We start from the raw sequence: 12,950 nt of genomic DNA on the forward strand, positions 1-12,950 counted from the left end.
TAGTCTCACCAGCCGACAAAGCTAACCTATTTAACAATTTCTTTGCCTCCATTTTTCTGAGCAGGGACCAGGTCATCCCCCCCACCGGGATCCCCAGTGGTCCCAGGGGAGATGCAGCCAGGCCCAGGGTCAGAGAGGATGTAGTCAGGGAGCTTCTGGTGGGACTGGACGTGTTCAAATCAACAGGTCCTGATGATCTCCACCCCAGAGTGCTGAGGAAATTAGCAGAGGTCATTGTGGGACCCCTGGAATAGCTTTACGAGCACTCATGGTGCTCTGGCAAGGTGCCAGAGGACTGGAAAAGGACCAGTGTGGTCCCCATTTTCAAACAAGGGAGGGAGGAGGACCCAGAAAATTATAGACCTGTTAGTCTTACCTCAGTCCTGGGGAAGTGCTTTGAGAAAATTATCCAGGTGCACATCTGCGAGGGGCAAGCAGGGGAGTGTATGCTTAGGGGCAACCAGCATGGGTTCATTAGAGGCATGTCGTGTCAGACCAACCTGGTGGCCTTCTATGACCAGGTCACAAAATCCTTAGACGCAGATGTCACAGTGGACGTAGTCTTTCTGGACTTTAGGAACGTCTTCGATGAGGTCTCTCACCCCATTCTCGTTAAAAAATTAGGAGATTGTGGTGTCGATGCCTTCACAGTCAGATGTGTCGCCAATTGGCTGGAGGACTGCACCCAGAGAGTGGTGGCGGACAGGTCATTTTCGACCTGGAGGGATGTGGGCAGTGGGGTCCCCCAGGGCTCCGTCCTCAGGCCCGCACTGTTCAACATCTTCATTGGCGACTTGGACAAGGGGGTGACAAGCTCCTTGTTCAAATTTGCAGATGACACGAAGATGTGGGGAGAAGTGGGCATGCTAGAAGGGAGGGACAGGCTGCAATTGGACGTGGACAGGTTACAGGGGTGGGAGGATGAGAATAAGATGGGATTCAATACTGACAAGTACAAGGTACTGCACCTAGGAAGAAAGAACAAGCAGCAAACCTACAGGCTGGGGAACTCCCTTCTCGTCAGCACAGGGGCAGAAAAGGACCTTGGAGTCTTAGACTCCAAGATGAACGTGGGTTGTCAAGGGGGGGGGGCGCAGTCAGGAAAGCCAACTGCACCTTGTCATGCATTCCACAGTTGTATCACGAGCAGGTCTAAGGAGGTGATTCTCCCCCTCTATATGACATTGGTCAGGCCGCAGTTGGAGTACTGTATCCAGTTCTGGGCACCGCACCTAAGGAGGGATGTGGACAGCATGGAGAGGGTCCAGAGGAGGGCCATTCGCATGATTGGGGGCAGCAGGGCAGGCCCTACAAGGAGAGGCTATGAGACCTAAACCTGTTCAGCCTCCACAAGAGAAGGCTGAGAGGGGATCTGGTGGCTGTCTAAACTGGCAAAGGGAGACGAGCAAGCAATGGGAGAGTCCCTGTTCCTGCGAGCAGTACTGGGAGTAACAAGGAATAACGGCCATAAGTCGACGGAGAGTAGATTCAGACTAGATATCAGGAGGCACTACTTCACGGTCAGGGTGGCTAGGATGTGGGACCAACTTCCAGGGGAAGTGGTGCTTGCTCCTACCCTGGCGGTCTTCAAAAGGAGGCTGGATAATCACATAGCCGGGGTCGTTTGACCCCAGCATTCTTTCCTGCCACGGCAGGGGGTCGGACTTGATCTGCTCAGGTCCCTTCCGACCCAACCAACTATGAAACTATTTTGGGGTTAGGAAGGAATTTTACCCCATGGTCAGATTGGTATGGACTGTGAGGGTTTTTTGCCTTCCTCTGTGGCAGAGGGGTGGTTCTCTTCCTCTGATCTCTTGAGCATGTATTAACAACCTTTTATAGAAGGTTGTTGGCATTAGCCACCATGGTCCTCCTGCTTTACCTGTGGTAGGTTAGGATGTTATGTCTTGTGATGTGTCAAGGTTGACTGTTTGGTTTTACTGAGAGTTTAAATTATGGATTTGTATAGGATGGTTTGGATAAGGATGATTCAGCTTTGGGCAGGAGGTTGGACTAGATGACCAATGGAAGTCCCTTCCAGCCAGATTTCTCTATAATTCTATGACTCAAGAGTACCCAGTGCAAAGGCCATGAGATCGCTGCCTATAAGTCACGAGAAGTGAAACAGTGGATGGCCACTTGGATGAAAAAGAATGGTCACCTGCTCTGCAGTAGCAGTGGGCATGGTCTGTGAGGAAGGGGTCACTCCAAAAGCCACTTTAATTAAAACAGCCAGAACATGACATGTATCAGCAATCCTGTGCTATAAAATGGCAGCAAGGGCACTTTAACTGAAGCTCATGAAACAAGCTTTAGTTAAAGCACCCTCACCACCATTTTTCAATGCAAAGACACCGATGCACACGATGCTGGAATCTGGACTCCAGCAGACTTGATTAATAGAGTCTGCATCAGAGCAGCTTTGCTGTGAGTCTGTAGGCACCCAGTGTATTTTTGAGAGATGTTATCCTGGGACCAGGATTTCGCCCATTAAATCTAAGCTTGTTATTAAGTCATTCTTGTTGTTTTCATTGTTTGATCTTTTATCTGTTGTTTAATTTTAAGGAGAAATAATTGAATGGAGAGTGAAAAAAATGGCTGCTCGTCATGCCCACTCCCAAAATGTGCTCTCATGCTAGAGTGATAAGTTGGCTCTGAGCATTACATTTAGCAAACTGAGAATTGATTTGGCAACAATGGAGTCCATTCATTTTCTTTTAAACTTAAAGCTACCAGTAACTTGTTAGATTATGGGTCTGCATGAGAGAGACAGCCATGATATAAACCATTTTAAAAAAACCCTCACAATTTTTGGCAAAAGAACCTGGCTCCTGTGGACTTCCTACATCATTATAGTGATGTTTTTTGTAAATTAATTGCTATCATAGTGCTTTGTAACTTGGCAGTATCCTACAGACATCACTAAAAGTGATTTCAAAAATCACTAAAAGTGCAATCAAAATCGCATTTTGACTGCAAACTGCTTTAAAGAAGTAATTTTTTAAAATTTAATTTCTTCAATTTTCTATAACTTCACTGTTGTAGCTCAAAAGATATCTGAACGGCACTGTTGGGGGGAGAGGGGGAGTTACTGAGATTTTTAAAATATCTCTTAGTGACATAGGAGCACCAGTCCTAGTAAAACAGTGTAAACTGTGTTCCTAAATCACTTATTTTACCTTCCACCAGCAATGCAATTATACTTGAAGTTTCTGTACTATATATTTATCTAGGTAAATCATCTACCTAGGAACATCATCAAAGTGTCTAAGCAATTTACAACTATAAAAAAAAAAAAGTAGAAATAGAAGTATCTCTTCAATGGTAACCCATGGAAGAACAGAGATTTTGATACGTGCAAGAAAGGGTGTGTGTTGAGTTCTTGTTTTAAAAAAATGGTTTAAGGAAAGCTAAATTGAAGCAGCGAGTTTTGGATTTCTTTCAAAAAGCAGCAAAGGCTGTTTTTGGGACTGGGTTCTGCTGGCTAGGTCTAGTTCCTGTGAAAGTTTTGTTCCTGTACTCAACGTTCCCACTGAGGATTAACTCATGGTTTCATTCTTCATAGCTGTTTGGGATCATCATGAATATGGAGGGCCAGTCCGTTCATGCTGAGGGTTCCAAATATCAGGACAGAGACTTTGAAATGGATTCTGTTTTATAGGGAGTTAGTACAGGAAACAGAGCACTAGACAAAACATTCACGGGAGTCTAGAGGGATTAACAGGGATTGCTGCCATTTTGGACCTTTTAGGACATTTGGCTTCTTTTCTAGATATAACAATAACAAGCATAAAGTCAAAAATACATGGATTCCTATGGCCAGAACTGTGCCCAGTATAATGGGACACAATCTGGTGGCCATATACATGGATGGTGTTTTATTGCTATGGTTGTTCAAACATCAGGAGCCCAATGCATAAAATTAATTTTTCAGTATTTTCAATTTTATTTCTTTATCATTTTTAAATTTGCCAGGAGTCTCTTTATCGAGCCAAATAGGAAGCTTCAGTTTTTACAGTTTAGCTGTTTTTATTCTACCCATGGACAAAGAATCTTACTTATTTTTAAAGTAGAAAACTAGATTTTCCTGCTTTGTCCATTTACTCAAAAATGGTCCAACAGATTTTGTTTTGACTTTACAAAATAAATCGCCTTTGGTCAGAGAACTGCCACTAAAAATGTAAGCCCTAAAGAAGCACTTTTAAGCGAGTTTTGTGCAACTTACTCTGGAGCTTTATAATGAAAGAATAATGTAGCCTTAACTAAAGTGTTTATATATGAACACTACAATAATGCATTTCTGTGTGGTTGGAAGTGTGCAAATATTTTCTGATGCCTTAATTTTTCTGTTTCAAGCCAATATCTTCCCCCTGCATCAAAATTTATAGCATCTGTTTTAAAGTGATACATCTTCCTGCTTCATTGGACAGTTGGAAGTACCTTAAACAGAATGGTAAAGCAATATTATGGCTACGTTTCATTTTAGAAAATTGCTTCAATATTGTAATATTAGTTTATCCTTTTCTAACAGAAATTGGTTTTCCGTGGTATAAAATCATGAGCTTGTAATGGATGTACCCTAAAATCTGACATCAGAGAGTCAGAATCATTTAGGGCTAGAGACTTCTATCTGTAGTCACACAGTATAGGTGCTTCATTCTTAGAGTAATCCTATTGACTTTAGTGGGCCTATTTGTAGAGTAAGATGCTAATGCAATAGGCAAGGCTTTTAGAATCTGGCTTTCATAAAACAACATGCATATCCTTCATTACCTTCATACCATACCTCGCTCCCCTGAATATAGAGAGGAACAGGACATTAGAAGCTACTTATAACAATGGAAAACATTAGAAGCAGAAATGCCTCTTGGCAACAAAGTCCATCTCACTGTAAATGCGACTGAATTTTCCCTTTTGAATACTTTCCAGTTTGTCTGTTTTATCTGGGATCCCCAGCACTTCCATTGTGGGATTATTCTGTAGTCCCATAGATATCAAGAGATTTTTTTTCCATAGCCTATATTTTCCCTAGCTTAATTTATCATTGTGGAATGTTAATTATCTTCCCATTTCAGTGAATTCTTTGTACATAAAAGTATGCTCTCATGGAAGATGCCAGATTTCTAGTGTCAAAGATCATGAGGTTTTTATTTATCTGTTGAGTATATAGAGTGTAGTTTTATGCAACTTTCTTCACTAACATGCCTCAACTTCAACTCAACCATAAGGATAATCTGAGAGGGTATTTCTATCTTATTTCATATGAAAGACTGCTAAGAAGTATGTTAAATGTTATATGGATATTTTTCCAACAGGGCCAGAGGGTTACATCACCAATTCAAGTCCTGTAGGCCAGTCATGCACACAGTAATGATGTAACCAGCATCTGTGTGGGCTAAATTTGAACCAGTAGTTTAGACGTTTTTGCTGTGTTATCAATCCCCTTAGCTGTCCAGTATCCCAGTTAGATGGATTCTGAAGGACTAAGGGTATACGGCCCAATCAACTTTTGCATCTTAAAATAAAGAGTGTGTGGGCACTAATGTTATCTGTAATCATATATTTTGATTTTATTTGTGTAATATACGTGTGCTAGCATTTTTGTTCTGGAGGAGCTGTCTTGCCTCTTAATCTGATATAGAACCTGCAGTTTTTCAGATTCAGCCTTGTCTGACTGGGGATTCACTTCTAGGGAGAGGCTAGAGGAGTCTCTCAAAACTGCCTGGACAGCTCATGTAGCAGAAATTAGTGGCAAAGAAGTGTTAAGAGCCAAGTCGCAACAAGACTTCCAGCCTGTGATTAGGGAAATGAGAGGCACAGAGAGGCGGAACTGTGCCTCAGCTACAGGTGCTTGGAGACTGTAATAAATCAGGACAGGGATATCAAAGATACGGCCTACAGGCCAGATCTGGCCAGTGGAGTCCCATGATCTGGTCTCTGGGTCTCAGACAGTGCCAGCCCTGGCCCTGCGCACTGCATATGGCATGCAGGGTTGGTCTGGTGTATGCCGCATGTGGTGTTAGACTGGACCTGGTGCCATGGGTGCTGCTTGCAGCACAGGGGACTGGTCTAGAGCATCTGCTGCATGTGGCACCTGCACTGGACTAGCCCTGTGTGATAGCTCTGGGGCTGGTTTGAAACAGGCATTGCTGAGCACCATAGCCTGTGCTCAGGACTGGCACAGAGCAGAGCTAGACCAGGCACATGCCCTACATACAGCACATGGAAGCAATCTGGGGTGTGCCCTGATCATGATTAATCTACTGCATCAAGATTAGGAAAGATAAAACACTGTGTGAAGCTGTAAGTCAGTGGTACTCAACCTCTGCCCCATGGCCCAAATCCAGCATGCAGTCATGTTATCTAGCCTGTATGGCTCTGTACAGGTCCAGAAATTTGGTGGTGGGAGATAACTGCCACCACTCCACTGCCACCAAATTTCCAGACCCACAGGGAACTAGATGGCCAGGTCCTGCATGCCAGATTGTGCTCACACATGGGATCCAGCACACAGATCAGCCCTGCCTGTGAACTGGCCCCATGCCACTCAGCAAGCACAAGGGGCCAAAAAGGCTGAGCACCACTTCTGTAGGTGATCCATTTTCTAATGGCTTAAATAATGGCTGAAGAAAGAGAAACATGCTGAAGATGTAGGCTATGTTCTGTCAGCAATATCTGCAGGTTCCTGGCACATGTTCACTTAAAGGCACCATGGGACCTGAGCCCTGATCCTAACAGTCGGACATCGTGCCATGTCACATGTGCATGGCTGGAGGCTTGATTTTGGAATCAGATCCCACTTGTGCTCTTTTTATTTGCCAGTGCAGGGGAATCTCAGGCTTCCTCTGCACCAGGAAGTTGAAAGCTGACTGTCCATAGCCTGATGTAACCTAGTGCAGTCACAGGATCGGGCCTGACAATCAGCTGATTGTTGGCACTGGCACTAGGGCAGCTTCAAACATGCCATTCATTGAGTTTAAGATGCTATACAAAACTATCAGAAAAAACAGTTTACATTTTTGCCAAAATTGGGCACACATTAACATATTCATTGTGGAATACGTGTAACATCTAAAGGGGCCTATAGAGTTGTAATGGGGTAATTGGTAGGAATTCTTCCAGTGCCTGATGACATAGGATCACCCAACTTTGCCTCCACCATTGAGGCGTGATGGAAAGGGGGTAGTTATAACAGGAGAAGGAACATAGGGCTATGTGCTCTGGCTACTCTGGTCTACTAGAGCACCCTACAGACAGCTGTGGGAAGTTAATCAAACCTTTGAGAGGTGCTACAACTTGCACCGAGAACTGAAACCACAATCCAGGAAACAGCAGTTCATGTAAAGACGATTCGTTCAACTTACCCATCACGTTTCTGCAAAAAAATGCAGCTTGGAATCGGAGCCCTAGTCTTCAGTGTCCACAAAATAGTGGAAAAGTAAACAGAATATGTGGTAGAACATACAGTGGTACCTGCTTTTAATGGCTGTCAGTTCCATCTCAGAGTAACTAAGCAGAACATTTCCAATTTGCATATTTACATAGTGTTATCTTGTTGTTCAGGTCTTTACCTTAAAGAGCCACGCCAATTTAAAATTTCCATTTTATCCTTTTTGCTTTGACTTGTTGCTGCAAGTAACTCATGGTAGGTACAACTGAAAGAGAAAAATATTTATCAGTTTTCTCCTTTAGTTTAATTGGAAAGTTGACAGCATTTGCGGTTAGTTTCTTTTTTGTTGCATAAACAGGCATCTGCCCAGCACTTGGTTCTACACTGCGAAACCTATGCCCATGTGGAATCTATTGGTTTTTAAACTGATGATTTTCCTTTAAAACACATTGGAAAACAAACAGCATACAAAAACCCAGCGAAGTAGTTTAAACTATTTAAATGTGTATGGATTTAAAAAAAAGTTTGATTCTAAAACCCCTCAAGTTCTGAATTCTTTAATTGTACGTATCTTATACATTAAGCAGATTTTCTGCTGATCCTTGTGTTAAAAGTATAATTTTTACGCTTTTTTATTAGTGAATTAAGTAATATTTGTGTTTTAACATTTGATGACCATTTTGTTTAGAATACCTTAATAAGGATTATTAAGAATAGTAATAAAAGATTGTTAATGACTACTTCAGTGTGTTCCTTGCTTCCTTCTAGTTCCTGCAGAACCCTTATTATGCAAGTTTGCAGATGGAGGACAGAAAAAAAGACAGAATCAGAACAAATATATACAGAATGGAAGAGCGTGGCACAGAGAAGGCGAGGTGAGACTTGTAAGTCCTCCCTTCAGCTTCAGTGTGGGTGTGTGGTAATAAATACTTACGAAATACTTAGGCATAGGAATTTTTTGGCTTGTCCTTTTGGCATATTGAGTGTGTGCCAACAACTCCTTCATGTCAGCTTATAACTTTATAAGATATTTAAAGTTACTTTTATTTTTCTTGTAAAAATGTCAAAATGTGAAGCATGAAATCCTGTCCCATTTCAGTCAATGGCAAAACTACTAGGATGATATTCAGTATATAGTTACATTTACAATTTCTGTCTGAAAACACAACTTTGCCATCTATAATTACAGTTCGGTTTATGCAGTGCTGAAATGGTTAAGTCGCAAAAATGCTATAAAAAGATTAGTTACGGTCTAAATACAACACTACATTTTTTACAGGGTGCAAGGTAAATGTACAAATGCAGTGCAGTATGGCTTTTTTCCATCATATTGATGTAATCATTCTTAAATATTAATGCCTAAGATAATGGCTTCCCATGCTAACTGTCTTCAGCAAGACATACCTTTTCAAATAAATTTGCAACTATAGTTATACCTTGTGAAAAAGTTTGTTTCATTCATATTTATAGCTAATACATGCAGGCAACATCCTAATTTAATCATATTTTGTGTCCCACCTCTTTCTTGCACATACTCCACTTCTCGCTGAGCAAATATTTCATAAAATCTGTTTGTCTCTTCATACTGGACACTATTCTGAACCAACATTACTATTCAATCACTCTTTACTATGCAGTTATTTTTGCATACTATTAATCTTTCCCCCACTGTAGGAAAATAAAATGTCACTAAAGAATAATATGTTTACAGAAAAACTCTCATAAACAATTTACAAAGAGTTTTGTCAACTTCTTCATTTTTCTTTTTTTTAAAGGCTGGAATGACACTTACTTATGATCCAACTACAGCTGCTTTACAAAATGGGTATGTCAGATAATGATGTTTAGTAAAATAAATTTTCTGCATTGTGAAAGATGCCTAAAATCATTACATTTGCAGCTTTTAATAAAGATTTTTTTGTATTTTTCTAGATTTTATCCTTCACCATACAGTATTGCAACAAACAGAATGATCACTCAAACATCTATTACGCCATATATAGCTTCTCCAGTTTCCACATACCAGGTTTGTATGCTGAGCTCAATAGTAGAAAAGTTTCTACAGACTGATGCTTATTTACCTGTTACTACATGTTTTTACTGGTTTCATAAAGTCTAGCATTTTTGTAAATAGCCATTAAATTCTGCACAGAATTCAAATGAATGCAATATTATTCCTAACGGGGTGTTTGTTTTGAAGTGCAGCTTGTTTCGTGTAGAACAGCAGCTTAATTAGATATATGGCATCTTGCAAAATACAAGTCTGTTACCAGTGTTTAAACTGAAGTACCTGTTAGCTACATGTGGATTTAATATACATATTTCTGTTTTTTTCCCCATCATCCATGGCTATCTTTTTTTATTCTTATGTTTGCAGCAAAAATACCTTTTAATTTTTTTGTTTTATTTTGATTTTTTGGCTTTACTTTAAGGCAGGTGTGGCCAACCCATAGTACGTGTGCCACAAGTGGCATAGGCAGAGCTTGTGTGTGTGACACAGCAGATCGGAGAGGGAACAGGGAACACAGCAACACATAGGACAGGGAGCAGAAAGAAGAGCAACAGATTAGGGAAGGAAAGGGGATCCGAGTGGAACTCAGGGAGGGTTGGGAGTCTGCCTTGTGATATACTTGCTATAAAAGTTGTCCCCTCACTGCCTTAAGGTATCTGTTAACTTTCTGAGTGCAGTTTAGGCTCTTTTTCCATGCAATTCATGCTTCGCTGTCCATACTGAAAAGATAGGCAGTTTGCTGCATTTTACTGGATGGAACTCGTAAAAGGATTCTAATGTTATTTCCAGGAAAACATCCAGTGATTTCAAACTGCCATTTATAGCAAAAGTTGCTACTATCATATTGTCAGGGTTCTAATGACATGTATATTTAAAGTGCAGTTTGTGTTTAGGGCTCAATCCAAAGCTTGCGAAAGTGAAGGGGAATCTTTCCTTTGATATCAACAGATACTGACTTTGGGCTCTTAAAGCACAAAAAAGTGGCAGGAATTTTGAATATGCTTTAAAGTCATGGACAAAGCAGCTATCACATATTTGATATGAAGCTTACAGAAAGACTCATTTTTTATTAGTCTTTATTACAGTTAACTGAAAGTTGGGATTTACTGCTGCTAGTGCAGAAGAATCAGTTGTGTGCATTAATAATTAGTATCAGAAAAATGCTTGCATGCCACACCACATTTAGATATCTTACTTTATAATGTATGCAAGAGAGACTCAGAGGCAGATTTCACCAAAGTTTAGTGTCAGGGGAATAAAATATCCAAATAAATGAAAGACCAAATAGGTGTTTGTTTTTGTTTGAATTCAGTATTAAGCTCCTGTTTCCTGGCATAAAATTGAATGTAGGCCAAGGCTTCCATGGTGCTGCCTTAAGTCAAATGCAGCATCATTCAGAGGGCCGGCACAAGGAGCATTTGTACATGTGCTCCAGAGGGGGGGCTTTAATTAAAGTGTCTGGAGTGTCTCGTGTATTAGTGTCCCTGCACATCAAAGTGACACTGGGGTGCTTTAAGAAAGCTTGTCAAATGAACTTTTGTTAAAGCGCCCCCACCACCATTTTGAAGTGCAGGGACACTGATGCATGAGATGCTAGAATCTGCTGGACTGTGGTAAGTACAGCATGCCAGAGTAGCCTTACTTCTCTTAAGGCTCCTATACTTTTCCAGTCCCATGTAAAGCCTATATTATTCTTCTTAAGGATCTTGTGTGTGGTTGAGCAGTTCCATATGAGGGGAGAGAAGAAATAACTTCTAAATCTGGAAGCGTCTTGCATGAGCTCTTGTCATTATGAGGTAGCTTATTCCTGAAGGGTTGGTGCAGGGTGTTTTATACAAACTTCGAAGGTGACCTAACCTTTCTGCTGAATATATTTGTTCCCTGCAGACTGCTTCCACTAGGTTTTGATACTTTGTTGTCCTAGAGAGCCCATTATGATATTGCCTTTGGTATTCAGTAAACCACAGGAATTATTAGAAGTTGTCACATTCTCCCTCCCGTCCCAGTGATTTCAGCTTTTGTCTTTTTTAATAAAGTTAATCAGTGTTAGTCTCACCAACCATTAGAGGGTATCCCAGATTTTTCCCCCTTTACTGCATATAAAAATTAAAATCTGACGTGGAAACATAGGGAAATTACTTGTAAATAAAGTGCAGGCTGGAGGGCTAATTTTCATTCACATGTACATGCCTGGTATGGCATGTTTCCAAAATCTACTACTAACAATATTTCAACATATGTACCACTGGCCTCAGATTCTAGAGTAGCAATTCTTAACCAGGATGCTTCAGCACACTGGGGTGCCTTGAACATCTTTTAAGGGTGCTGTAGGGTGCCAGGTAATGTTAGCATTGTTAGGTGTATGGACATGGTTCACAAGATAAACCCAGAGATTTCAAATAGGAACTCATAGTGTTAAAGAATTCTGACCTGTTGTGGTCTTCCTGAGTTCTTTGCAGAAGAAGAATTACTCTTTATTTTTTTTGAAGTCAAAAAATGAGTGAAAACTAAGAGCTGACGTTTTCTGAAGAGTGCCTTCAGTCTAAGAAGGTTGAGAGCCACTGTTCTAGAGCAGGGTTTGTCAACCGGGGGTACGTGGGAAGGCCCCAGGGGGTACACGGCAGCAGTGTGGAGAAACGGCACTTGGGAAGTGCGCTGCCATGCACTGCTGCCACCTGCCTCAGCCACTGGAGGACCTCCTCCCTCCCCCCCTGCTTGTCCAGGGGATACAGTCTAGGAGGGGTACCCACCAGAAGGGGTGCACTCCTTAAAAATGGTTCCAAATCCCTATTCTAGAGAATGGAATAATATTAACACCATTTGTACTCTGCTGTTCAAAATGCAGCATTCACTGGAAATGAAACTGAAAGAATAGAAGGAAGTGGGTGCGGGCTTGGCAGAGTAGTTTCAGAGTGTGTGTACTAGTTGTATCATAATTTTTGATCTAGTCTCACTGAAACGTACTGCATTCTATCACTAACACAATCAGAATTCACCATAAGAGTGTTTTGGGGGGAGATACAGATGGTTCCTCTTGAGTTGCAAAAAAACTGTTCTCATATTTAATTTTAATGAGAAGTTCATAAAACTTGACTTGTTCTTGTAATAAACCTTTCTACACCTCTAATGCGCCGAGTTATAAGCCCTAGCTCAATTGCTGTTGTTATATGAGTGGGCTAATCAAAAGAGCAAAATATGAAACATTAAGTTCTTGGGTTTGTTCTCCTTCTGCTTTATGTTAGGTACATTCTACTTATCAAAAAAAATACAAGTCAAAAGGGCAGGAAATAGTTATCTTACAGAAAGTCATTTAAGTTGGGTACTAGGTGGGTTTGGCTGTGCTGTTCGCAGGACTTCAGTAGTTGCTTCAGGGACATAGTGGGTTATAAACCTCTAACAGCCCTGATGAACTGCTTTAAAAGCACAAGATGTCAAAACCTGCCTTGCCCCACACATTATAGGAGATAGAGATTCAGTAATCTTGTTTTTCTAGCCTGCTTTGATTTCTTTGACAGCAGAGGCATCTGTGGAAGCGAGGTTGGTCCTTTA

At 41.1% G+C, this 12,950-nt stretch overlaps 1 protein-coding gene across 5 annotated transcripts in view; it reads left to right on the plus strand.

Moving 5' to 3' along the window:
• RBMS1 (RNA binding motif single stranded interacting protein 1) overlaps window positions 1–12,950 on the plus strand; it is a 208,102-nt gene that overhangs the window by 176,562 nt on the left and 18,590 nt on the right. For 3 of the 5 annotated variants that reach the window (XM_090045624.1, XM_090045622.1, XM_090045625.1), the window contains exons 7-9: window positions 8,159–8,274; window positions 9,166–9,215; window positions 9,323–9,416. In XM_090045624.1, coding sequence (XP_089901750.1) covers window positions 8,159–8,274; window positions 9,166–9,215; window positions 9,323–9,416 — 260 coding nt within the window. The remainder of the gene's footprint in view (window positions 1–8,158; window positions 8,275–9,165; window positions 9,216–9,322; window positions 9,417–12,950) is intronic. The other 2 variants (XM_090045627.1, XM_090045623.1) reach the window with 1 other exon arrangement.

This window comes from Crocodylus siamensis, chromosome 4, assembly GCF_052110815.1.
Source record: "Crocodylus siamensis isolate JL-2025a chromosome 4, ASM5211081v1, whole genome shotgun sequence".
NCBI lineage: Eukaryota > Metazoa > Chordata > Crocodylia > Crocodylidae > Crocodylus > Crocodylus siamensis.